A 21,945-nucleotide genomic window follows, 5' to 3' on the forward strand; every position below is an offset into this window, starting at 1 on the left:
GAAAGCCTTGCGCGGGGGCGGAGGCGGCAGGGACGCGATGGCTGAATCTATGCCGCTGGAGGTGAGAGGAGGCCGCCCTCAGGCCTAGCTCGGGACAGGCCCCGCCCTCGGGGTCCCAGGCTGTGGGGAGCGGCTGTCAGACAGCTCGCCTTGGCCCCGCCCGTCTGGCGGAAACAACCAGCCCGGGAGATCCAAGGACCTGCTGGCTATGGGTAACGGCCCCGCCTTTGGGCCACCCCGTCCCCTTACCTTGGGCGACCATCCTCTCCTTCCCCATCGGCCCCAAGAGATGGCCGCTCTGTCACCTCAGCGAGAACAGGGCCTCTGCCTACCCTGCATCTCTTGAGATGGCCGCCCCTCCCCCTCAGCTCTGGAAGATGTCCGCTCCATCCCATCATCCCCGAAGGGTGACCGATCTTATCCCCACTGGCCCCTTGGAATGGTCGCTCTATTCCCTCCTCCCCGAGAAACGGCTGCCCCTTCCCCTGGCGGTGGAAAACAGACTGCCCCCTCCCATCAACTTCGGGCATGGTCTCTGAGTTCCCTCACCGGGCACAGGCCTGCTCCCCGCTCCCTCGGCCCCTAGTGATGGCCATCCCTGCTTCCTTCACCCCATGGGATGTTTGCTCCCTCTCCTTAACCTGGAGCAAGACCACTCTGCCAGTTATCCAGAGAGAGATGATAAGTTTTGTCCCCAGTGGTCTCTTGGGATGGCCTCTTCGTCCCTTTTCCCCTGAGAGCTGGCAACCCCCTCCCTCAGCCCAAGGGAGACAGGCCACCCTTTCCCCATCAGCCCTTGGAATGGTGCTCCTTTCTCCTAGCAAAAACAGGACTGCTCCAACCCCAGTGAGCCCCCTGCAATGGCATCCTTTCCCCCTTTGGCCCCAGAGGATATCTGTTCCATCCCCATAGATCTCAGAGATGACCAGTCATATCTCTAGTAGCTCCTTGGGATGGGGTTCGTTGGGTGGCCACTCCACCCTTATCACTGCTTCTTCTGGTCCCTCTAGAAAGACCTCCCCACTTCTCAGCTCAAAGAATCATGCTTCCTCCTCTCAGGGAGGACAGGTTTGTTGCCCTCCCTTTGCTCCTTGGATTGACTGCTGAGCCCCAGAAGACAGGATGGCCACTATCTTACCTCGGCTCAGTCAGGTTTTCCTGCCTCCCCTTGGGGATAGGGGCTTGATCAGTCCCAGTCCCCATCAGTGTTCTCTTCCCCATGCCTAGCCTCCCTGGCCCAGAGGCTGTTCTCCCCAGTCATTCTCCTCTCAGTAATGATCTGCTTTATCTTCCCACCCCTTCCTTGAGCAAACCTTTGGTGAAAATAGAGGTAAAAGACTGTCCATCCTTACTTAATGCAATTCAGTAAGTATTGACTGAGTACCTTCTGTGTACTAGGGATCAGAGAAGGAAAGAAGAGATCAGAGTGGGCTGGGGCAAAGGTCCACATAGGCAAAAGGAAATAAGGAAATAGACATGCTGTGTTTGTAGGACAGTGAGGAGACTGGATTGTGGAAGCTCTGGAATCAGGGGTCCGGTCAGACATGGAGGCCTGGCAGTGCTGACCCAGGAGAAGAGATTTTGTCTTGAGGGGACTGGGAAACCCTGAAGGTTTTCATCAGGAGTGCACTGAGACTGAAAGCTGTGTTTTAAGAAAATTAACCTTGTTGCATTGCGAGGAATGATTAGCAAGGATGAGCCTGGAAGCAGGGAGATCAGGTGGGAGATTGTGGAAGGAATGAAGGCTGGGGTGATGAACATCTGGGCTACTAAGGTGGTAAGTTTTCAAAAGCAGAAATATTAGTAACAGCAATCCAGGAACCATTTATGGACAACCTACTAGATGTGAAGCATATTATATCTATTAAATATATATATATTATATTATGTATATATAATTTAATCCCCATCATAAGACTATGATCTAGATTTTTAATATCCCCATTTTACAGGTGTGGAAACTGAGGCTCAGAGAGGTCAAGTACCTTGCCTGAGGTCACACAGCTAGGAATCTGTGGAGCTGGGATTTGAATGAGTCTAAGTTAGCCTGGCCTAAAGCCTGTGCTTTACACCTATATCTGAGAGCAAGGGACAGAAGAGCATGAAGAGTACAGAGTATTATCAGGATCATCAGGTGAGATGCACTGTTGGCACTGAAGCTCAGGGGCTGGAAAGTTGGGAGGAGAGGCTGCTTTGGACTGAGGTTGAGATGAAGGTGATGGTAAAACATTTGGATGAAGAATCCTGTGGAGAGTTGGCAATACTAAACTAGCACATGAATGATAAAACAAAACAATATGTCCATATTGAATTGCTGGTTATTCCTATAGAGGTAACTGTTAAAGCCATGCAAATGAATTTATTATCCCAGAAAGTAACAGATTGAAAGGCCCAGGTCTGAACCCTGGGAGCCAGAGAGGAATCCAGAAACAGGGCAGTTGGAGTGGTGAGTGGAGCCCTAGAAAACACAGTGTCACAGAAGTCAAGGAGGGAAGATTCCAGAAGAAAAGAACAGTTAACATCAGATAATTCCTGGTCTCACAGGCAACTCCCTTCCCCAGTCCCTAATAGGGCCTCCACTCCCACGCACCCCCAGCCTCACAGAGCATAGGTGGAGTGACAGTCTGAGCCTACCAGGCTGTTAAGATTTTCTTGCTGATAATCTTAACAGTCAGCTGAGTAGCCTAGTTGGCAGTGAAGAAGATGGGAAAAGAGTGCGGTCCCAGTGTAACTTCCTGAAGATCAGAGAAGGAGCACCTGACTTGCTGTGTTCTAGATCCTATGCAAGACACTTTACCATGTTATTTAATTGTCACAACAACCCATTTAAATCTCACTACAATTGTCTTTTTATAGATAAGGAAAATAAGGCTCGGAGAGGTCAGTTGAGAGAATAAGGATCTAAACTAGGTTTATCTGGTCCCAGTGTCCAAGTTCTTTTTAACAACTTGAGCAGGAAGTTTGATTGTTATCAGTCAGAGCAAACCTGCATCCAGGTGGTGCTCAGGAGAGGTTTGTTCCCAGTAAAGATACCTGGCGGCTGGAGAGGGGAAGTGAAGACTCCATGAAGCTTAGGATCCAAGATGAACTAGAAGCCAGTGCTCTAGTCCCCTCTGACCTACTGTGCTATCAGCTGGAGAAGGTTCCAAAGGCCTCCACCAGCACTGACAGCCCCCAATGCCCATTCTTTTTCCCTCAGATGCTCACATATATTCTGAGCTTCCTGCCTCTGTCAGATCAGAAAGAGGCCTCCCTCGTGAGTCGGGCTTGGTGCTGTGCAGCCCAGAATGCCCTTCGGGAGGTAAGGTACCCACCCTCACCTGGCCCATTCTCAGTTGTCTCACTTCAGCTTGTTCATGGCCCTGCTCATGCATCATTCATCCATTCATTCCTGCATACTTATTCATACATACTTGGCTCTGGGTACAGTGCTGGGGCTCTACAGATGAATAAAACTCCCCTGAGAAGCTCATAGTCCAGTGAAGGAGAAAGACAAATATGTGAGTGATCATGATGTCGTGTGCTCGGTGCTGTGACACTGGAATGAAGGGTGCCATGGGGACATGAAGAAGGACATCGAAGGAGACTGGCAGCATCAGGGAAGGCTTCCTGAAGGAATAGGATGAGGATGAAGGTTGGTCTTCCAGAACTCATATCAGCACAGGTGAAGGCACCAAAGTGTGAAATAGGTCTGGAAACGACCACACAGGTTCCCTATGACTGGAACTTAGGTGTGTGTGTGAGAAGTGGTGGAAGATGAGGCTAGAAAGGGGTCAGACAGCAAGACAGAGGTGCCAGGTGGCATTGCTGGGACTTTCTCTTGGTTATCATCGTGGGGCCTTTAAAGAAGTATTAGGCAGGGGAGTGACATGTGGTGATTTGTGTCTTAGACATCTGCAGTGCAGAGTGGACTGAGAGGGCGAGTCGGAGTGCAGGGAGACAGCCCACTAGGAGGTGAATGCAGGCATCTGTGCTCGTTTGAAGGGCAAGCAATGATAGCTCTGTTTCAATTTTGACTTCTTTGATTATCACTGAGGTTGAACAGTTTTCTTATTAGCTGACCATTTACATTTCCGTCTTTTGTGTATTTGTGTTCCTTGTCCATTTAACTATTGGGGTCTTAGTATTTTTCTTATTCATTTGTATGAACTTTTTATAATTAAAGAGATTAACCTTTTACATATTTATTGAAATACATTCCTAATATATTTGCCTTTTAATTTGATTTGTAGATATGTGTTTGTTTATGAGGTTAAATTTCTAGGTTGTTGATTCTGAACATTTTTTCTTTCTTATTTCTTCCATTGCTTTAGAGAACCTTTGCCTCTCTTCAGAGATCTGAAAAATATATACTCATATTTTGTGTCTTTCTTTTTAATTAGAATTTACTTTTTAGATCAGTTTTAGGCTCACAGCAAAATTGTTTCTTGTGTTTTATGGTTTGAATTTTTATATTGATTATATTTTTTATTGGTGTAATTTATTTTGATTTATGCTCTAAGGTAAGGAGCTAAACTGATTAGTTTTCAAATAGCCCAAATACCATTTATGTATAATGAGTTGGAAGCCTCCTCTGTCACATATTAAATGTGTGTGTTTAAGTAGGGTCTGTTGTTGAGTTCTCTCTCCAGTGTCATTGAGCTTAGTGTCTAGAGGAATTTGATTTGAACTTGTTGAAAATTTGAAGTGTAAGACATCTAAATGGTGAGATCCAGGTGGCAGCTGGGTTTCTGAGAGAGGAATTCAAGAGAAGGGTCTAGGTAATAAATATACATGTGGGTGTCAGTAAAGAACAGGTGGGCGTTTAAGCCACGGATCTGAGTCCCTTCCCCTAGGGAGAGCGCGAGGAGCCCTGAAGAGCAGGCCACAGAGAATGCCCCCGAGCGGACACCAGTCCTAAGGCACGGAGAGGAGGAGGGGCCTACAGAGGGGGCTGAGGAGATCCCAGCGAGAGGAGGACACACAAGTCAAAGGTGAAGAGCATTTCAAGTGTTGAGTGGATGAGCAACAGTGTCAAATCCCACAGAGTCCAGAAAATAAAGAACGGATAGTGTCCATGATGTTTGACATACAGGGTGGTCACCAATGGCTTCAGTAACATTTGGCATCTGGGGAAAAAGGCCAGGTAGGTTGAATGAATGAGAGAACAAAGGATATGTAGAGGATGACCTCATTTGCAAGAAATTTCCCCATGAAAAGAAGAAAATAAATAGAATTGTAATGAGAAGTTGAGGTGGGCTAAACAAAGGATTTTAACTGGGAGAAATCTCTAATGTGTTTATGTGCTGAAGGAGTCAGTAGTGAGTGTAGGGAGGAGAGAGGACCTGAGGTGGCAGCCAGACAGGCTTCAGGATAGTACAAGGCTTGGTCTTGGGTAGGATGGAGAGGATGTCACCTCTCCTGAGGAAGCGAAGGGGTGGGGGTGGCAATGTGAAGCTGTTTGTTGAGGCAGTTCCTTAAAGGCTGGTGGGTTCTTTGCGTGGTGACCGTGGAGGCCAGGTTGTCTTAGGGGAGTAAGTGGGAGGTAGAGGCCAGGGCCTCAGCAGAGAGGTTGGGAATATTCACACGGCAGGAGGAAGATGGGAAGTTACCAGAGACACAGGGAGGGGCCTCACTCACTCAGGTGGTGATGCTGCCTGTCTGTGCCCAGCACTCTGCTGAGCCCTAGGGGTGCAGGGCTGGGGCTGACACAGCACCCAGAGTTGATAGTGAGAGGGAGACAGCACAAGCCAAAAGGAGGGGGTAGGGTGCTGCCCTCAGAATCTTATGAGGCGCACCAAGGGTGCAGAGAGAAGATTCACAAAAGACTTCATGGAGAAGGGGATGCTTGGGCTAAATCTCCAGAGGGGAATACATGCTTGCTAAATAGACAAGTAGGAGTAGGTGAGGGGTCAGACCCCCCCCCTGCCAAAAATAAACAGAAAACAGCTGAACCCAGGCAGGGGAGCATGAGACAATAGAAGGGCTTGAGTGCCAGTCAGGAAGCTCAGTCTCCATGCTGTGCAGTGGCGAACCATCAAAGGGCCTGAAGAGTGTCGTCAATTGCCTTTTGTAAGGATCACCCTGGTGACGATACCAAGGATAGACTGGAGCCAGGGAGACTGGAGGCCCGGACCCTGATCAGGAGGAAACTGCTTACTATATTTCTGACAGACAGTAAGGACACCTGAACTAAGGCAGAGCAGTGAGCGGGAGCAGAGGGACACGTTACAATGTATCAAAGAGACGGAATGGAGAGGACTGTCCAGTGTGGACGTGAGGGAGCGGTCCAGGATGACTCCCAGATTTCTGACTTAGGCGATTTGGTAGAGGGCACTGAGAGTTTAGGAGAAGGGCCAGAGACCAGCAATAAGGCAGTAAACTTAGATTTGGGCATATTGCATCCTTGAATCCGGAGAGAGGTCCATCAGATCATGGCTCCCAGTATCTGGTGCTCAGGAAGAAGGTGTGGAAAACAAAGTAGTTGGAATGAGAGGAAGTCTGCTGGGTGCACGTGGAGGGAAACAGCGCGTGCGCGCGCGCGTGTGTGTGTGTGTGTGTGTGTGTGTGTGTTAGAATGGAACAACCCATGGAGAACCCACTGGTCTATGGACTGGGTCTTTCTCTTCTTTGGTGACCCTGAATGGAAAGCAGCCTAGAAGGCAGGAGAGCCAAGAGGGCAGAGTCTCAGAACCCCCAGTAGGAGAGAGCATCGGGGGAGACTGGCCATCCATAGCAGGCAGCATGGCATGGCAGAGAGGACACTTGTGGGAAGTCTTCAGGGGAGCCCCCAGATGCTGGTGACCTTGCCAGAGAGGAGCTGTTGCTGGGAATGAGTGATTCTGTGGGGACAGTGGTGGAGGGGTAAGTGGGCAAAGCCATGGTAGAGAGGTGGCCACAGTGGGTGTGGGCGCCCATGTGCATCCAAGAAGCTTGACAGTGGAGGGGAGGGGGTGAAAGTTGAGAAGAGGGGGTGCAGGATCAAGGGAAGCTTTTGCTAAGACTCCGGGGTGTTTGTGGACTCTGGGGAATGAGCAGTGGAAAGGCAGGGTTCTCAGAGGAGAGGGTGGGGACAGGCTCAGTAGGCCGGGAGAAGGGGGTCACCCTGAACCAAAGAGCAGGAGAGGGAAGGAGGTTAGGATGAGTCCTGCCAGGGGTGGGCTGGTGGATGTGAACAGGGAAAAGGGAGGGCCTTCCCACCTAAGGGGCTTTGGTTTCTTTTTGAAATGGTCAGGTCATCTCTGAGAAGGCTGGAGTGAGGGGAGGGGGCTACAGTAGCGTCAGGGGCTGGAGAAGATAGCGGGCTTGGAGAGAAGTCTGAGGGGAGTGAGAAGAGAGGGGGAGGCAGTGAGGAGGTGGGAGTCGGCAGGCCAGTGCTGACAGTGCAGGCATAAGGGGAGGCCAGGGCTTCCTCGGGCAGAATTCCGTATCCCCAGCACACACCCAGAGGAGGCAGCGGTCCCATCATCCCTGGCCAGGCAGGGGACAAGGAGAATGGGCACAGACAGCAGCATGACGGGCAGGGCCACAAGGACCCTGAGGAGAGGTAATCCGGGGGAGGCCTCTTGGAGTCCAGCAAAGAAGGAGAGCATAGAAGAAGCCAAGTGGGCAGTCAGGCCCCGGGGATAAAGGTGAGACTGGTATAGGAGTAAGGGAGGGAGGAAAAGGAGGAGACCAGGGTCAGAGTTTGGGATCGTAGAGTCTACCATTTTAGCACTGGGGCTGCTCCAGCTAACTCTGAACTGCAGATAGAACATTGACAAAGACCCGTTTGGCGCCTCTGCAAAACTCAGTCCCCCACTCCACCCCCAGGGCTGGGAGTGCTGGGAAGCCAGGCCACAGATACCTGAGCATCTAGGGCCCTGCTGGCACCATGTCCCAGAGACCAATCTGCGGAACCCTGTTGGCAGGAACCACCTCCCAGGGCTCAGCAGCTTGATAAGGAGGTGGAGCCCCAGCTAGTAGGTGCTACAGAAGATTCTGGCTGAGCCAAGCTGGGGCCTATATGGCTCCAGGCCAGGCTAGGATACTAGACTTGGTGACTTCTTATTCTCCCTGACCTGCCCGCACTGAATTCCATTTTTTCTCAAATAAGAAGGTAGACAAAGGCAGCACCCCGACAATACACCCAGACTCTGTCTGTACCGGGGCGGGGGTGCTATTTTGCCTGCCACTGGGCTGGTCATTGAAGAACTCAGGACAGCTCCCACCCCCTGAGGCCTTCTCCTGCCCAAGGCATCTATAACACCTCTGGAAATGACCCCCAAGGTCTGACTCCTCTCTGGAGACCAAAGCCCCTGGGCGCCAGGGCATATATTTTCTCAAAGGCCTTCTGGAAAACAGGTGTGTTAACTTTGGATTCCTGTGCCAGCAGACAGGAGGGCCATGTCTCCGTCAGATGGCTTTTCAAGTCTGCACACAGGCCTGCCATCTCAGCTCAGGACTTCAGTAGTTATGACAGAGTCCTGGCCTCTCACAGTCAAGGGACATGTATTGCTTTTAGCAAGTTTAGGGCATTTTCCAAATGATTTCGCATTTACTCTTAAGATGCCAGCACTGGGAAGGGAGGAGCCCAGGGGGCTAGTTGGCCCCTCTGTGTTGGGGCGGCTGAAGCTGGAGCAGGTACCTGTGTAGTCCTCCCTTAGGCCTTTAGAAGCATCTTCCTAGGGCCTGGGAAGGGGGACTTTCCTACACTGGGGCCAAGGACCAGAACCCAGAAGCCTGCTGCTCAGCCCCCACAGATGATAAATATCCCTAACAGGTTGCTCCTGGGCTCCTGTATTTGAGTCCCAGGTAGACCACCTTGGTGATGGCTTAGAGGCTTCCTCCTCTCCACCAAGAAAAACAGTGGGGAGCAAGGAGGCAGTCTCACATCTCACCCTGGCCCCATAGCTGGAAGTCCTTTAGGCCAGGCCCTGCACCTTTATTGGGGTAGCTTTTTTTTTTTTTGGCCGTACGCGGGCCTCTCACTGTTTTGGCCTCTCCCGTTGCAGAGCACAGGCTCCAGACGCGCAGGCTCAGCGGCCGTGGCTCACGGGCCCAGCCGCTCCGTGGCATGTGGGATCTTCCCGGACCGGGGCACGAACCCGCGTCCCCTGCATCGGCAGGCAGACTCCCAACCACTGCGCCACCAGGGAAGCCCTATTGGGTAGCTTTTGCTGCCACCTGCCAGCCCTGTACTTGGACGCTGGGCTGTTCATCTACCTTGTTCACAGGGAGGCAGTTAGGAGAGGGAAGAACTTTCCTGGCAGCCAGGGCTCAGGAAGACAGGGAAAGAAGGAAGACTGGAGGCTGCTGGAGCTGGGGCCTGCGGGGGTGGCATATGACTACTGGGGGCAGGTGCTGCCTGGCAACCAGCACCGCTCTGCACTCCCCCAGCCAGAGTTCATTCTACTCATCATCAGACTGGCTCATCTGTCGTCACTGCAGGGCTTTGAAAGGGCTGGAGGCACGCTTTACCTTTCCTTTCTAGAACCTTTTCTCCCTGATCTTTTCGGTACCCTCCCGAACCTCACACACTGAGATCTTCCCCAGCTCTCCTTAAATTTGAGAGAGGGACCCAGGTCCTCGGGAGTCCCCACTACCCCACTGTCTCCCAGTGTCCATGGGGGGAATCTGTCAGGGGAGCTCCTCTCATCCATACTGACCACAGGGTCTGAAATGGGAACCTGGTTTGACACCCTTATTCCCGTGAAATTCGCCGGGCGCTGGTCTCCCTCTTACCGTACGCTCCTCCTTCCCGTGAGGACAGCCATAGTCAGCTGCTTCTCTCTGGGGCAGAAGCCAAGCTGATTCTCCACACCTGGGAATGAGTTCCGTGCGTCTTCCTGGGAGAATCCTGTTGATAAGTATCTTGCAGTGAGTGCGTATTAGGCGTCATTTCTACCTTTCTGCTTCCCTTTTGATGATGTTCTGTGGGGAACAAGCAGGGATGTCAGCTTGTTCTTGCCGTTACTCACAGGACAGGTTTTTTGGGGAGCTTGCTTGTGAAAACAAGAGCCTTTGAGTACCACTTGCCTGCAACCTGGGCATTGGTCAGGGGTAGAGAAATGGGGCTAGGATTTTAGAAGCCAAGTCGTCTTCTCCCTCCCCCCACAGACCAGTTCCACACATTCCTGTAGCTACTGTCCTTTGGCTCCTTCTGGCACAAGATCAGGGAAGGTTCTACGAAAACATCTCCCTCACTGGGGGCTCCCCAAACTCCTAAACAAACAAGCTTTTTCCCACAACAACTTAGCCCTGAGCTTGCCTCCCGGCCCCACCCAACTCCGACTGTGTGCTCCCCGCGCTCGCTCCCCTGTTCCTCTACGGTAGGGCCAACTCAGCTTCCTCCCTGCCTCTGAAATTCATCCTATGAACTCCTGCCCACAGAAACGGGACGCTTCTCCCTCCTTACCTGGACAGATAAGACAGACCCTCTAAAGATGAGCGCCAGGGCTCACAAGCACGTCTTGAACTCTCGAGGCTGAAGGGCCTACACTTGTGAGCGCGCCCACACCCCCACGCATGCACACAACACACTCAGTGCATGTGCACGTTTTCACTCACACACAAAACCCATTTTTGCAAACATTCATGTGGCTGAGACACTGAATGTGTGTGGCCACCAGGGGACCTCGGCCTCACTTTCTGCCCCAGATCTCTGGCATCTGGGCCACGGGGGATTGTGCTGAGCAACACCTGCGTAGCTTCTTCCCGCCCTCAGCTGTTCCGAGGGCTATGTATGTACTCTCGCGAAAGTGTGGGAGGCTGACTGCTTAGCTAAGGCCAAGCTGAGGCCCTGGATTTGGAGCCGAGTCCATGGGTCTCAGGGCCACGTTCTCAAAGTCCCAAAAGTTGGGGTCCAGCATACTTTGTCCTCCTGCTCCCTGGGGGCTTCTCTGGCTCTCCTCCGGGTCACCCCCCAGCCCTCCTGTACTCAGCATGCAAAGTCCCCACTCTGGCCCAGGCCCTCCATAGGCATTCAGTCCCGTCCGTCACTAACCTTCCTGTCCTCCCCTCATAGTCACCCCCTTGGACCCCCAGTGTGACCCATCCTCCCAGCTTCCACTTCCCATCAGCACCCCCTCAAGCACACATGACACCACACACCACAGTGGGTCCCCATTGTAGAAAACCCCTTCCCTGACCTGCCCTCAAATTCTGGCCAGCGAATTGCCCCCAGACCCGATGGCCAGCACACTCTTGAGACCAGAGGGCTAACCCCAGGCCCGCTGCTGCCCCGTAGGCCCACGTGAGGTACAACATCCCCGTGTCCTCTGCCTCCTTTCCAACCATCAAGAGCCTGGGGGGTCTCAGGGGCATCTGCTGCATCAGCCTGACCAACCAGGATGGCTCGCCGGCTTCACACCAGGTGCTGCAGTCTGTTGCCTCCCACCTGGGCCTGCACCTGCAGAGCTTGTGCCTTGGTGGGGGCAGCCCCCCAGAGGTCTCCTTCGTGGCCCTGACCCTGGGCTGCCCGGCCCTGCGTTTCCTTGACCTCCGTGGCTGAGACAGCCTCGTCACATCGGGCGTGCTGCCAGCTCAGCCCAAGACAGCACAGCGGGTCCAGCAGGCACTGAGCGGCCTCCTCGAGCTCAGTCTGGCTGGCCTGCGGGACCTGGCCGAGCTCAGCTTCAGCCGGCTCAGCGGTTGTGTCCCCAGCCTGGGGTGCCGCTCCTCGGCCTACTGCCACCTCACCTTCGAGCCAGGCCCAGCCCGGGGCTGCGTCGGCCCCCAGGATCCCTCCCCTTCCCAACTCTCCTTCCGCAACCTGCTGCAGTTCGTGAAGGAGCAGGCTGGTAGGCTGCACGCCCTGGGCCTGAGTGGCACTGGCTTGCCACCCGAGGCCCTGCAGGCCCTGGGCCAGCTGCAGGAGCTGAGCCTGCACCGCTGCCGGGACCTCTCCACAGAGGCTGTGGCCGCCCTTTGCCACCAGCAACCAGGCCTTACCTCCCTGGACCTCAGCGGCTGCTCAGAACTGGCGGACGGGGCACTCTTGGCTGTGAGCCAGGGCCTGTGGCACCTGAGCTTGAGGACGCTGCAGCAGCTGACGGATGTGAGATGCTCAGCCCTAGGGGGCCTGCGGGAGCTGCAGAGCCTCGACATGGCCGAGTGCTGCCTGGTGAGAGGGCGGGAATTGGCCCAGGCCCTGGGCTTGGTGTGCGGAGCTCCACCCACTGGCCTCCCTCAGCCTGGCCTACTGCTCCTCACTCAAGGTGAGCGTCCCATCCCCTTCCTTCCTTCCTTCCTTCCTTCCTCACCAGGGCCAGGGATTGGGGGAACTGGGAGCGTGGCGCCAGGGAGGCGCCCAGTGTTTGTGTCCAAGGAGTAGTTAGAGCTGAACTGGTGACACAGTCGGGAAGAGGAAAGGATCCTAGACAGACAGGGCTGCTGCCAGCACTCCTCCCCGCAGCCCCACCGTGGGTCCAGGTAGAGGGAGGTCCAGGAGACCAGGGGGCCCAGCCCACAAGGTGGCACATACCTCACGAGCCAGGTGATTGGTGACCACTGCAGTCTGGGGAGGGGAGTGAGGGTGGGTGCTCTGGGGGCCAGGAAGGCCGATGAAAGCGGTGACAGAACCAAGCCCTGCGGGAAGGGGTACCGAGGTCACACAGCAGTCATGGTTAAGGCAGGGCCCGAGGGAGGTAATGTGACGTGGGAGAAGGGTCATTTCTTGACTGAAGCCAGTTCCTTCAATAGGGCTCAGCCCTGTCCCTCTGGGTGGCGTCCCTGTCTTCCTGCAGCGTCAGTCTCTTCCTCTTTAGCAGATTATTACTTCAATCTAGCACTGTGCCCAGAGCATTCCCCACCTGAAAAGCATCTCAGCCTTTTCTCCCAAGTGCCTCTCTTCCCCCGCCCTACTCCATCCTCGCGGCTTCGCCGCTGTGCGTCTCTCAGCTGCTCTCTCTGGGGCCCCACCTTCCCGAGTCTCTGCATCCCTCTACAAAGCAGCTTCCTCTGTTCTGCCCTTAGTTCCTGCTCCTGGTAGGTGGCAGCCCTACCCGCTCTGTGACCTCACAGTCCTAGAGGGAGCATATTTGATTGGCTCAGCGAGAATCAGATGCCCACCATTGGTGCTGGGAGCACAGGCAGGGTGATCACCTTAGAAACGTTCACCTGCATCCTTCTTCCTGCCCCAGCCAATCTAGGCATTTGCTTTTCTCCTGGTGTCCCACCACTGCAGCCCACCAGGTCCACTCTGACACTCACCAGCACAGGAATACTGTTGCTTCCTTCCGTGGACCCTGTGGCGGCTTCCTGTTGCCTGTGGGGCTGGAACCTTGGGCAGAACCTTCCTAGTGACCCCCCCAAGCCCGGTGACACAGGCACAAGCCACCACTCCATTGCCCTCTCCCTCTTCCACTTCCCTCCTAGGACGCCTCAGTGCCCTCCCTGATGCCAGCGCTGGGTCCAAGCCTCAAGGTGCTAGACTTATCCTCCTGTGTGGCCCTTCACCAACCAGACTGTGCAGGCCATCTGCACCTACCTCACCCACCTGTCAGTCCCGCGCCTGGCCTGGTGCAAGGAGCTCCGTGACCGGGGGCTTCTGGGCTTGGGGCAACCAAGTGAGGAGACTGCAGGGGCCGCAGGGGCGGGACCCTTGAGGTCATGGCGGGCGGGGCGGTCCCTGGGCTCAGCTGCCCTCCTGCCCCTCCTGCGCCTGTTTCTGGGAACAGCTGAGGGCCAAACTTGGGAGGAATCTGGGAAGCAGGGGCTTCCTCTCACGGCCACCCCGAGAGCTGGGCATTGGGCCTCCAGCCGCAAAAGGACCCTTCTCCCCGGCCACAGGGCCCGCCCCACTCACGCTGCAGGCCCTACGGGACTTGGACCTCACAGCCTGCAGCAAGCTGACTGATGCCAGTTTGACCAAGGTGTGGGGCTGGGGATGTGGATAGGCTGAGGGCCCTGGGGCTGAAGCCAGCGTTCGGGGCCAACCCACTTTTTGCCTGGAAAAAGTCCTTTCTCATTGGCTTCTGCTGCCTGTAGCTATTCCTCTGGCTGGGGACGGGGGAAGCTGGAAGGGCTCCAGCGCCACACCACCCGCCCCCCGCCATTCTCGCAGGTGCTCCAGGTCCCACAGCTGAGGCGGCTGTCACTGAGCCTGTTGCCAGCACTCACAGACAAGGGCTTGCTGGCTGCGGCCAGAGGCTGCCCCAGCGTGGAGCGCTTGGTGCTGAGTCACTGCAGCCGCCTCAGCGACGAGGGCTGGGCCCAGGCAGCCGGCTCCCGGCCAAGGCTGCAGCACCTCAACCTGTCCAGGTGCAGCCAGCTCTTAGAGCAGTGAGCGTGTCCAGTGCTGCACAGCGTAGGGGCTGGGCTGGGGCCCCGGGCCGGGTCAGGCGCTCACCCGGTGGCCTCCCTGCGGAACGCTGGGCTCCACTGGGCAGGTGTGCAGTCAGCTCCGGATGGTAGATGTGGCCACGTGTCCTGGCATCAGCCTGGCTTCCGTCAGGCACTTCCATGCCCAACTGCCTGAGGTGACCTGCATCCAGTCCCGCTTCGTGGGAGTGGCTGACCTGACCCTAACACTGAGGCCAGGTCAGTAACCAGCCCTGTGCCTCAGCCTCTGTCACCTCCAGAGGCTCCAGCCTGGCCTCTTGACCTAGAGTTTGACTCAGTGCCTCCCACCTCCCTCTGCTACGTGCCCCAGAGCCCCTTCCCCAAGCTAAAAACCCCTTTTCTAGGACTAAGGGTGGGACTATATCAGGGCAGCCCAAGGGGCTTCCTGCCCCACTCTGCCCCACAGCCCAGCAGGAACCTTTTCCAGCTTCATGTCGCCGCCACAGGCCCCTGGAAATGCCAGCCCCTGCATCCTGTCCAGGCCTGGGTCCAGAGGCCAGGCCCACAGGTGGGCTGGGTCTGGTGCTGGAGGAACAGACCCTGTGCCTCTGGCCCTGCCCCTTCTCACACTAAGGCCTGTACTGTTCCCCACAGTTCTCCCAGCCCCCTACCAGCACTGAGCTTTACCAGCCAAGCCACAGTCTTTGTTGTATACCCAACAAGATTAAAAATTCCAGATCTCACGTCCTTGTCCGAAGTTCTCAGACCAAAGGGCCCCTTCCCTCCCCACCTCAGATGAAGCAGCCCAGCCCAGGGACAATGTGTAGGAAATGCCAGGTTCTTCCTCACACCTGGCCCAAAGTCCTACAGGTGCCCCCAGCAGGTCCTAGCTTCTTCCCCACATGGTGGGAGACTCCAAAGGCCTCTCCGCAGCACAAGCCCCAGGACATGTCCTGTAGCAAAGGCACGTCTGTGTACCCTCATCCCAGCCAGATCCCAGGAGCACAGTGATTAAGGCTGCCTGAGTCAATGAGGCTGTTTTCAGCACACACACACACAAAAGACACTAAAGAGGATAGCATCTCTGGGTAGGAAGCGTCCTTAGAGGTCTAGTCCAACCTCCTAAACAGAGACAGAAGCTATAAGCTTAGCCTGGGAGGTCAAGGAAAGACTCAAGTCAGTGAAAAAATAGGAGGGAGGGAAGGAGACAATTAGGCAGAAGGGACCAGGGAGGTGCACGTGGGCAGGCCAGAGCTGGTGCGGGGTGTAGGGGTAGTCCCAGTCCCATGGCGGGCAGGGAGGATGCCAGCTTGGACCGAGCATCCTTGATCCACATGCTTGTGACTCTAAGCCACAGGCACTCTGTTGAAAGGGCTAAACCACAACGTGTCTGCAACCCATCTCAACTCTGTTCAATCATGGTACCGTGACCATTATCCACGGTCAATAGGGAGACACTGAAGAATACAGGGGAGACAGTATGTGTGTGAGTGTGTAATCAGATCGGCTTCCTGTTTGAGAAAGCAGTGTGGTAGTTGGTATTGAGAAGATTGGAAGGGCAAGACAGGAGGCAGGAAGTCAGGAGGTTCTTGCCAAGATGATGGTGGCCTGTAACAAGGGACTGGAGACACTGAGAAGGAAGAATTGATGGTATTAGGAGACTTAACTGCACTTGGGCTCCCCATTTGCACCTTGAACTCAACTAGGGACTATTCTAAGTGTGGTGGGAAGTCTAAATGCAGGAGTGGGTATGTGGGGCCCTGAATGCCCAAGTCAGAAGCATAGCTAGAGACGGGGAACAAGTATCATCCGTTTTTAGGTAACATGGTGATGGTTAACACTTAAAAAAGATATTTTGAGGAGGCACTGGGAAAGAGAGGTAGTGAGAGGCATGGAGGAGGTCAGAGGGTGGTGGCTGGCAGCTTCCAGCCCGCCCGTGGGTCCTGTGGGTGGATGTGCTCCTCTTTGCCTCAGAGGCTTGGGGTCTATGACCATAGCCTCCGAGCTTCACCTCCAGCTGGCCTGTCTGTGGCCCCCACCCCACCCATGCTGCTGCAGTTGGGTTTTAATCAGAATGCAGGCTTCCTGCACTAAATTCTCTCTTGTCAGAATCAGCCTACATCCTCCCACTGGCCTGGGGGACATCTTTTGGAATCTTGAGTTTGCCCTTCAGCACAAAGCATACCCAACTTCACATCTCTCCCTTCAAGCGTCTCAACAGGGGGCCATCACGACCCACAAATGATGCAGGGGAAGGGCCAAGCAGGGTTGAGGACTGAGCTCAGACTGTCAGGAGCCTTCTGGAAACGTGGCTCCCAGACTAGACCCCTGTTCATGGCGCCCAGAAAGGCGTCCACTTGGGGAAATGCCTCCTGCCCCACCACCTCTCCCTCAGCTGGCTGGCAGCCCCAGACCTCTCTCAGCTGGTGCCCCCAGACTACAGGCCATCCTTCTTTGCAGGCCTAGCACTGAGGGAGGCTGAGGACTCGTGCTGGAGAAGGGTAACAGGGCCAGCCGGTCCCCACTGTCCTTCAGAACACCAGCCCCTCAACTGTAGCTGCCCAGGTTTGTGGCCCCAAGCTGTGGCCCTGGCCTGACGCCCTCATCTCATCTGTCAGCTAAGCTTGAAGGCAGGCTTAGCCTGCAGGGTTCAGAGCTGGCTCAACACATGTCTAAGAGCCAAGCAGACTTTATTTCTGCTGCAGCCTCTGCTGGTCAGGGTGCCTGTGCTTCTCCACCCTTTGTGGCCACCACAGTGGCAGCAGCTGTGGCCCTTGGCCAACCTCACTGTCAAGGTTCAGCGATGCTGCAGTCGTAGCAGAAGTTGAAGTTGGTGGGGGGCGGGGGGACGGGGGGTGGCTGCTCAGGGATGGGCACATTCTCCAGCTCCAGCAACCGCAGCTTGGTTTCCATGGTCAGCAGCTGCTCCAGGTCCAGCCGTGTCTGCTCACTGCCCATGGGACTGCCCAGCAGGGCGCTCAGCCCATCTGTCCACAGGTGGAACTGGGGATGGGGCCATCTCCATGAGGGCCTTCCCGTCTCCTCCCCGGCCCGTCTGCCCGGCTCTGCTCAGCCTGCCCGGACACTCACCTCCCGTTTGGATGGGGCAATGAAGTTGAGGTATGCCTCCTCCTCCCCGTGGTCATAGCTGACTGAGAAAGCTAACTCACAGACGTCCTGGGGAAGCAAGGGAGCCAGAAGCACTAAGCAGGGGGCAGGGGCAGGGGCAGGCAGGAAGGAGCCCCTGGTCCCCACTGCACTCACCTTGTTCTGCTTTCCCGAGCCCTTCTCCCGGACGTGGGGGCAGTCCTTGCCTGTCAGCAGTGCCCTGATGTCGGCCACAGGGACTGCAGGAAGACGGTAGGGCTGACCACTGGGACCCCAGGCGGTCCCGGGGTGGGGCGGCGGTCTGGGAAGAGCAGGTGTCTGACCCCCACCCTGCCCTCCTTACGCTGCTCAGGCAGGCTCTCGGGGGCGGGTGGGCCAACGCCCTCCTCCACGTCCCCATACTGCAGCACCTTGTGGTTGGGGGACAGGCAGCAGAACCACAGCTTGTCTGTGGGCAGAAAGGGGAAGAGGGAAGGAGTGATGAGAGGGACACGCCCTGACCCCAGCCCAGCCGCTCTCCAGCCCCACTGCCCACGCAGTGACCCTGGCGCCGTCGGCTGCTGATCTTGCGGAAGAGTGTCCCCTCGCAGAGGCGGAGCAAACGCTGCTGGCGGATCAGGCCCATGAGCTCTGGCTTCAGCTTCTCCCGCAGCTCCCTGGGGGAGGGGGGGAGGGGGCTCGCTGAACAGGACGACCTGGGCCTGAGCGAGGCCCAGGGGGCAGCAGGGAAGGTGGGGGCTAGGACTGGGACCCATCCCCAACAACTCACAGAATGGGAGGGGCCAGTGTGCCTTCCTGATGCAGCCGCTCTGTCTGCCGCAGGCGCAGGACCTCCCCGTAGGTGAGCGCGTTCACCTTGGTTCGGAAGAGCTCCAGGGAGCTGGGCTTCAGGGCCAGCGTGCGGGCCAGCTGCTCCCGCACCACTTGCATGACCTGGGGCCACCCCAACCTTAGCTCAGGGCCTGAGTTCTGGGCCCCGACCCAGTACAACCCCCTGCCCTGGCCCAGGTTTCCCTGTTCCCACCCTATGCACCTTATCAAAGTCTTCCTGAGTGGCCCGCATCTCCTTCCAGGTCTTATTCAGCAGCTGGATGCTCACACAGAAGAGCTCATGGAAGCTCTGGTCTTGGCCAAAGAACATGGGCGAAAAGTCCTGGGCAGTTTCGGAGCCTGGAGCGGGGGGGCAGGAGGGGCTCAGGGAGAAAGTGTGTGCAGCCCCTGGCCCTCTCTGCCCTTCCGTCCCCCGTTTCCTGGACACGCTGTGCCCAGTACCACTCACAGGGCTCCCCGACATGGAGCAGTTCACACAGCAGCACAGTCAGCTGGATGCTGCTCCGGGCAAAGGGACACTCGTGCTTGTCCTCACGGCTGCTGTTCTCCAACACAAACTGGGGTGGTGGGAGCACAGGACGGGGTGGGGAGTCACGACTGAGGCTGTGGAGACCCCCCGCCTAGGTGGCATCCTGCCGTATCCCACCCCAACCTGTCACTGACCCGGCTGTAGGCGCTGGGCGCGTGTCTGGAGAAGTAGAGCATGTTGTCCAGGGCCAGCAGGCCAGGGGGCACGCGCTCCAGGTCCTGCGCAGGGTTGCTGTTCTGGGGGAAGGGGGAGAGGCAGCTGAGGAAGGGTCCAGCCCTCTGGAACAACAGCAGCCCTGGGTTGAGGCAGGGGCAGGGAGCTGGATAGGGGTCACTCACAGAGAAGCCCAGTTTGCGGAACTCGCGGGCACAGAGGGAACGGCGACGGTCAGCACTCAGCCCAGTGCCCAGGGACTCCCCCTCCGGTTCAAAGGCAGCCTGACGCAGGGCCTGCAGCTGCTCCCGCTGCTCCTGGGGTCATTGTTGGAGTGGTGTTAAGATTGAAGATTCAAGGCCAAGCTCCAGCCGTCCCCAGCCTCGTGTGCCCCAAAGGCACCTACCGGGCTGTAGGGGTCCAGTGGCGTCCGCATGCGTGGCTCCAGCAGCCCGAGCGTAAGGGCCTGCAGTACGTACAAGTGGTGAGCCATCTCGTCGCCCAGTGGCGCTGCACTGTGGATGATGTTCTGGAGAACAGCCAGTTCACGGGTGTGAGTGTGGGCTCACGAGGAGAGGAGTGGGGAAGGGTCTGCCTGGCCTGGTCCTTCCTACCTTGTAGATGAACTGGCGAAGGTTTCTCTGCCACAGGTAGTCAAGCATGTGCTGAGGTGGGTGGGAAGGGGACTCAGGTGATCTAGCCCCACCATGAGCACCCATCCTGCAGGCCCACTGTGGAGCACAGTGCCCACCAGCTCCTCCCCCCACCAGTCCAGCCACTGGTTGGACACCCACCTTACGTTCAGCAGCACTGGCCCCCTGCAGCAAAGCTGTCAGCAGCGCCATGGCCTTGGTTTGCAGCTGCTGGTTCATCCTGAGACAGGAAGAGGGCTCAGCCGGCCATCCAGGGTCCAGCCCCGCTCCACTCATCTGTACCCCACCTCCAGACACTTACACCTGTAGGTGCACCAGCAGCCTATCCAGTGGCACCTCACTCTTGACCAGCTGGCCCAGGGCAGGGCTGCTCAAGGTCACACTCTCCAGCAACCCCAGGGCCAGGGGCTGCACAGATGCATCCATGAGGTTCATGTTCACATAGCACACCACCTTTAGAGGAGCAGGGGTTGTCACCACCTCAGCACCATGGAAGGCCAGACCCTGACACCACTCCACTGCCCCCACCTGTTACCCCTAGAAAAGCCCACCCACCTTCCTAACAAAGGGGATGCTGAGCGTCTCCCAGGACACCACGCCATGCTCCATGAGCTCCAAGAAGGCCCTCAGTGCGAGGGCCAGCACCTCTCCTAGGCTGGGGAGACAGGTGGGGCTGAGAGGACCAGACCAGGACGCCCAGCCCCACCATGTCCACCACCCACCACAGCCCTGTGCTCACTCGTCCCCATCCTCAATGATGGAGCCTAGTCTCTGGAGCCCATCACGGCTGATGACTTCCCGGGTGAAGGTCATGTCTGGGGCCAGCAGGACGAGGTGCCGAAGGGCTTCCCGGCGCCCTTCACAACTCTCGCTCTGCAGCCCACGCAACAACCGCTCAGCCTCAAGGTCCTGCCAGGGGTGGGAGCAAGAACAGAGGTGAGGAGGTAAGGAGTGGGAACTGGGGATGTGGGGACTTGGGTGTCCACTAGGTGGGGCACTACTGGGCTAGGGCTGGGGCCTCCAGACCTAGGGCCCAGGTGCCAGTGGCGGGCAGAGAAGAGGCACAGCAGAGGGGCACAGAATGAGGGCAGGGTCAGGAGGGGCATTACTGGGGCAGTACTGAGGCACAGGATGCTGCCATTCTTGATCTCCGTGCGGTTCTGGAAAAGATGGCAGAAAATGGAGAGAAGTCAAGAAGGGCTCTGAGGATTGGTTAATTGGGGTTGTCAATAAGGGAGGATTTGGGAGTCAGTAAAAGAAAGATCAGGTTCCAGAGAGTAGGACGATGACTCTGAGTCAGAGCCAGGTGGGTTAAAGGGGTCACAGAATGGAATGTGGGGCGGGGAGGGGACTCACGTTCTCAGTGATGTATCTCCTGTGCCCATCAGCAAACTGTAGGGCATAGCGCTCAGAGTGAGGCAAGCTCCACCTGTGGGCAGCAGAGGCTCAGCGAGGCGGGTAGGGGGCGCCCTCTCCCTCCTGCCCTCCCACCAGCCACCCGGCGTGCCCCGGCAGACCCGCACTCACGCGTCGCACACCTCCTTCAGCACAGCGGCCAGGGGTTTCGCCTACAAGTGGAACAGTCACTCACCGGATGGGAGTGGGAGTTGGGGAGGAGCCTGGGGGAGGGGGGGTGGGCTATTCGAGGGGAAAGGGGCGACCCGGAGGTAGGCGGTGGGGTGGACGGAGGCCAGACAGTCCGGGTGACCTGGTCCAGCTGGATGAGCTGCGGGATGGCGTCGCGCATCTGGACGGCGATCTTCACTACATTCCGCGGGGGCGCCATCGTCTACCCGAGGTGGGGGCCTCTGTACTTTCCAGATGCGCAACTTCCCGCCGAGGGCACACCTGGTCTGAGGCCCCTGAGGACGAAGGTGTTCCTCTGCCCGACACTTGGCTCCCGTGGCCCACACTGACAGCCCAGGCTCCCACTCCCGACAAGGCGCCGCGGCCTTCCCAAGGGAGCCAGAGCCGAGGCTAGTTCCGGGTTAGAGTCCCGGGGGTAGGAGGGTAGGAGGGTGCCTGCCCCGCCCCCGCAGAGGCGGGCCCCGCCCCGCCCCCAGGTGCGGCAGGTGGGGGTGGGGAGGGCGGGCTGTCAGCACCGCCACACCTTTTCCAGAAAGTTGACCCGCCCGTTCCCACCACCAATCCAGCACAGTCCCAGGGAGGATCCCTGAAAGAACCAGATCAAAGACAGCCTTAGGCATGGTCTTTATTCATTTGGACACTGTACAAATATTACAATTTCCTTTTGTTGCAAAAAGTATAAAAATAATCTTTATATAGGAATCCATTCGTTACTGCAAATCTTTCTAAATCTCTGCAAATGGCTCTAAATGAGGATAAATGAATAAACAAGAAGGGGACTGTGGGGCAGGAGGAGGCCGGGCCAATCCTCAGGGACTCTCCCGACCAGATTCCTAGCTAGAG

The 21,945-nt window shown here is 56.6% G+C and overlaps 1 protein-coding gene and 1 pseudogene across 5 annotated transcripts; one reads left to right on the top strand and one right to left on the bottom strand.

Moving 5' to 3' along the window:
- Positions 1 to 5: 5 nt before the first annotated feature.
- LOC309795214 lies at positions 6 to 15,020 on the top strand (annotated as a pseudogene). Its single transcript, XR_014296229.1, has 5 exons — positions 6 to 61; positions 1,953 to 3,301; positions 11,207 to 12,176; positions 14,024 to 14,241; positions 14,327 to 15,020. The product of XR_014296229.1 is annotated as an uncharacterized misc_RNA (transcript).
- ELMO3 (engulfment and cell motility 3) lies at positions 11,987 to 21,715 on the bottom strand. Of its 4 annotated transcripts, XR_014292222.1 has the most exons (22): positions 21,224 to 21,316; positions 21,043 to 21,083; positions 20,872 to 20,944; positions 20,625 to 20,675; positions 20,255 to 20,424; positions 20,071 to 20,170; positions 19,817 to 19,968; positions 19,657 to 19,735; positions 19,477 to 19,527; positions 19,269 to 19,391; positions 19,048 to 19,179; positions 18,844 to 18,945; positions 18,629 to 18,737; positions 18,383 to 18,519; positions 18,119 to 18,282; positions 17,893 to 18,005; positions 17,693 to 17,797; positions 17,506 to 17,588; positions 17,332 to 17,418; positions 17,025 to 17,244; positions 12,443 to 12,546; positions 11,987 to 12,079 (listed from the first exon to the last, which is right to left on the bottom strand). XR_014292222.1 is itself a non-coding variant. In XM_082607327.1 (20 exons), the coding sequence occupies exons 1-20, from the start codon at positions 21,299 to 21,301 to the stop codon at positions 17,032 to 17,034; spliced, it is 2,163 nt and encodes a 720-aa protein (XP_082463453.1). In that variant the 5' UTR covers positions 21,302 to 21,472; the 3' UTR covers positions 16,915 to 17,031. The 4 variants fall into 4 exon arrangements, 3 of the variants coding, with proteins under 3 accessions (XP_082463453.1, XP_082463455.1, XP_082463454.1); XM_082607327.1 differs by lacking the exons at positions 11,987 to 12,079; positions 12,443 to 12,546 and having other exon boundaries at positions 16,915 to 17,244; positions 21,224 to 21,472; XM_082607328.1 differs by lacking the exons at positions 11,987 to 12,079; positions 12,443 to 12,546 and having other exon boundaries at positions 17,096 to 17,228; positions 21,224 to 21,715.
- Positions 21,716 to 21,945: the final 230 nt, after the last annotated feature.

Source organism: Mesoplodon mirus (assembly GCF_964341445.2).
Source record: "Mesoplodon mirus genome assembly, chromosome: 19".
Taxonomy (NCBI): Eukaryota; Metazoa; Chordata; class Mammalia; order Artiodactyla; family Ziphiidae; genus Mesoplodon; species Mesoplodon mirus.